Raw genomic sequence first — 4,571 nt, 5'->3', positions numbered from 1 at the left:
ATATATATTCATAAATTCATGAATTTTTTAAAAGTTTGATTACAGTTATGAAATATATTTAAAAACAATGTTTTCAAATTGATTATTTACTTTTGAATATATTCTTATGATACATAGCTCATTTATAAAGAGTGTCATTTATAAAGAGTATTAAAAATGTTGAGACATCATTGTAAATTGAAGATTCTTGAAATAATTTCAAGCAACATTTTTTTTGCAAAAATTTTCATTTGTGACTTTATTAATAATTCTAAATTATTAATTAATTAATTACTTAATTAAATATTAATCATAGAACCCAATATTGCGTGTTATCGACGAATAAATTCAAGCAAAATAATTCGAAGAAATTATGTTGAAAACAACAAATATTTTTTTATCGATAAAAAATTATATCGAATCATATCATGAATAATGAATAATTAAATATAATATTCAATATATTTTTTTTGAGATATGCTACTTGGACATTTATTCGTATCGGCAGAATGTAACCAATGCTATTGTCGCGGCTTAATTAGACTACGCATTTCATAATTGACTAGTATTTTTTTTGTTAATAACTCGTTAACAAATTCGTAACGAAAGTTTTTATAAAGGAAAATGTTGCTTGAAATTATCCCAGAAATTTTCAATTTTGTAGATATTTCAACATTTTTGCGATATCCTATATATTGTTTTGTTAATTGTTTAATCTATATTTATAATTATCTCAATTATAATTGTATATTTATATAATTATTATAATTGTACATTTTTAAGTTTTATTTTATTTTTATATATATTTTTTTTTATATGTTTTACTATGTGTTACTATAGTTTTTTTTGTTTCAGCCTTGCTTCACAAGAGATACAAGAAATAGCAGGATTGAACAAGAATATTTGTCATCTTCTGTGCCAACATTATCTTCCTCTTCAAAAAAAAAATGCAGGCATTTCGCGGTAACTTCATTTAACTTCATTCTATTTACTATTGGATATTTTTCTATTTGAAAAAGAAATTTATAAATTTTTATTACTTGTGTGATTTTCTTCTAGTAAATGCTTCGACATTTGTTCTTCGTCTCACGGAAAAATCTTGAATAAAACGTTAATATCTGAATATTATTATCTTTCTTTGGATTCACCGAGTCTCGTCCTCTACTTGCATCTTCTGCGTTGAATTTTTCTTTCTTGAATTTTTCTCGAATTTTAAATTTCAACAAGTAAATTTCTTTTTCAATTCACCAGAAGAATTCCTCTTATATCAGAAGAATTTCATTTTCCTCTTAAAATGAATCTTGTTTCAGCACACTTCTTTATCGAACCATCATCTTTTGTATTTGAATTGTAGTTTGAATTCTTTCTAAGATAAAAATCCATCAAAACATAGAAGCTTTTTGTCACGTATCCAAATACATATATATATATATACATATTCGAAAATGGAGCATTAACGAGAATGATTCTGTTCAGATACAACTGCATAATTTTCAATATTTACAATATTCGAATTATTTACAAAGGCAGTTATCTATTCTGTCCGTTTTCGCTATTCAAATATTCTAGGATTACTTAATAATAAAAGATAGTGATATTGCTCTTCGAAATGAGCAATCTTTCATCTTCTATTGCACATCGTTGAGTTTCCACTTTCTCTATCGCTGCTTCATTTTGTAGAAATGGCCGATATTCCTCTTCCCATCGATTATTTAAAAGATGATGATGTTCTGTGAATTGTTCCTCAATGATGAAAATCAATCATCAATTCTACGAGAAAAGAGCTTTCTTTCGAGGAAATTCGTATCAGTAGGCATTTCTTTTTCTTTTTTAAAGAAGAATCCTCATACCATCCAACAGACCATTTCTGATACCAATGTTGCATCCATTATCATTCGTTTTTCCTTAATAATAATTTTATTTATACATACAATTTAATATCAATTTGAATTTATTTTTTCTATGGTAACTACTATAAAATACAATAATCTCTATGAAAACAGAGAACATTTTGCTCTACTTCATGACCGATATTAAATTCTTGCTTTATCGATATATTTAATTTCGATGACAATCGATGTGTTGTTTCCTGTGCCGTGGTTCATTTTAGTCATAATGTTCCACATTGTAGCTGTTATGCTTATAATAATATTTTCCATATATTTTTGATAAAAATAACATTATACAATACTTATTTTAAATATTAAAATATAGATTTATAAAATCTTTGATACTTTGATATTTTTTGCTAAATAACAATTAATATAAATTTTTTATTATTTTATTGATAATTAATAGAATTTATTATTAGCATTTTTTTTCATTGATATAATATAAAATTTTTAGATATGCTTTTTATTCAAATAATATAATGTTAATATAATAATAATAATTAATAAAAATTACTAGAAAGAAGGTAAGTAATATTAATTAAATTTTAAATTAATTTTTATTAAAAAATTTTTAAATTAATGTTTATATAAATATTATTCATATACGAGAAAATCGCTAGCAAAGCGAAAAAATATTTACACATTATTTGATATTCTTACATCATACTAATGTAATATTTTCCTAATTGGATAAAATAATATATAATAATAATTGAATTGCAAAAAAATTAATATTATGTATATATGTATATAGAATATTATATAAAAAAATAAGCATAAATTAAGCATTATATATTACTATTATTAACTTTTAAATTTAATATACAATATAATTAATCTATATATAATTATCTAGAAACTAGAATCTTTATCAATTAATTGTATCTTTTTAAATTTTCCACAAGATAGAATAGAAATAATAAATATATGATAACATAACTACTTAAAATTTTACATATTTATTTAATATGTTTATTTTCTTAAATGATTTAATAAAAATTTTTATATAATTAAATTTATTAATATAATTTATTATTCAGGGAAAGAAATTGCAGTAAAGATAGAAATAGAAAATATAAAAAAAAGGACAGGCAATATGAAAAATTATACAATGAAAAACTTTTACAAGAAAAGACAAATCGTAAGCGTTATTCTCGTTCAAGAGAACGAGAGCAAAAGTATGAAACGAAATACATGAAATATGTGATATATCGTATTTGTTAAAAATTGAATTTTAATTAAATATTATTACAGATCACACAAAAATGAAAATTCTTATCAAGAATATCGAGAAACATTGAGAGAACGATCTCGAGATAGAAGAGAACGAGAAAGATCTAGAGAATGTAGATCAATTTCATCTTTATCAAACAATTACAATTGCAATAACAATTACGAACATTACAAACATAACCATTACAATTACAAACATAACCATTATAACAAACATTATAACAAACATTTATATTACAATATTAATTATATTGAACAAATTCCTGTTCCTGTTTATTATAGGGTGAGTATTTATTTTACGTTTCAATTATAAAAGAAAATTTTTTAATATATCTTAATAATTATTATTTTAATAATATTATATTTTCTTATTAGAATTTTCCATCAGAACCAATAATGATTAGACCTTGGGTTTCAATGCAAAAACAAGTACCAAGATTTAGGTATATTGGTCCATTAACACCACCACGATTCATTCCACCAAATATGTATAGACCACATCCACCTCTAAATCTTAGTATGTTTATAAATTTATATTGATGCACATAAAGTGCTGTATTAATTTTTTGTGTTTTATTTAGGATTTGGACCTATGTAATTTAATGAAAATCTTATATAATAAAAAGTTAATGATATATGAACATATTGAATAATGAAATATAAAATAACATTTGATAAAAAATAAAAATCTAAAATTTGTCATAAAATATGTCAAAATTGGATAACTAGTGGCTTGCGAGTTAAATCTCTTGTCAAATGATTTATATATCTTTTTCTTTGTTCAAAAAAATCATTAAAAAATGATTCCTTCATGCCTTTAAAGAATTTGGAGAACACAATCTCTTCATGATTAGATTATGTAATATACTTTTTTTTAATCGTTTCGCTATTCACAATTATATTTCATATATTTTGTTTCATTAACTATATGCTATATATGCTATATGCTATATGCATGCTATATATTGTTTGATTAATTAGGCTTGTTATTGATAATTTAAGATAGTATTAATGTATAAGATAGAAATATTGTAATTTTTTAATTGTATTATAAAAATTTTAATTTTTAAAATTATGTAAATTCTTAATAATATTATTCATGATATAGTAAGATTATAAATTGAATTATTAAATTTCAAATTATTGTAATTTTTTATTTTTTAAATATGGTATAGTTGAAATATTAATCAAGATTTCTTTTTTTGAGGTTTTTGCTAATTGTTTGTTCATTTGTTTTTTCATTCATTCGTATATCTTTATAAATTTTGATGATTGAATTATTTTACTATATTATAGAATATATGTGTAATTATTTTAAAATAAAAAATTTAGAATGAATCTATTTTATTTTTTAAATTTTGATTATTATCTATAATATATCTATTTTAAATTATATTTTCGAAAATCATTAAGTCGTGATCATTAATGATTAATACGTTTTATACTATTTTATGTTTAATGTTTTTT

The 4,571-nt window shown here is 21.6% G+C and overlaps 1 protein-coding gene across 2 annotated transcripts in view; it reads left to right on the top strand.

The window, feature by feature from the left end:
• Nucleotides 1-3,721, top strand: part of LOC102670614 (female-specific protein transformer-like) — an 8,740-nt gene extending 5,019 nt beyond the window's left edge. The window contains exons 5-8 of one of the 2 annotated variants that reach the window (XM_031508721.1): nt 2,912-3,049; nt 3,126-3,387; nt 3,480-3,621; nt 3,686-3,721. In XM_031508721.1, coding sequence (XP_031364581.1) covers nt 2,912-3,049; nt 3,126-3,387; nt 3,480-3,621; nt 3,686-3,702 — 559 coding nt within the window. In that variant the 3' untranslated portion in view covers nt 3,703-3,721. Of the gene's footprint in view, nt 1-834; nt 943-2,911; nt 3,050-3,125; nt 3,388-3,479; nt 3,645-3,685 lie in introns of those variants that run through there. The other variant, XM_031508720.1, reaches the window with a different exon arrangement.
• The last annotated feature ends 850 nt before the right edge of the window (nt 3,722-4,571 follow it).

The sequence above is a fragment of the Apis dorsata genome, unplaced genomic scaffold (genome assembly GCF_000469605.1).
Source record: "Apis dorsata unplaced genomic scaffold, Apis dorsata 1.3 scaffold_98, whole genome shotgun sequence".
Classification (NCBI taxonomy): Eukaryota; Metazoa; Arthropoda; class Insecta; order Hymenoptera; family Apidae; genus Apis; species Apis dorsata.
Note: the sequence above shows the minus strand (reverse complement) of the source record. Positions and strands in the feature narration are given on the sequence as shown.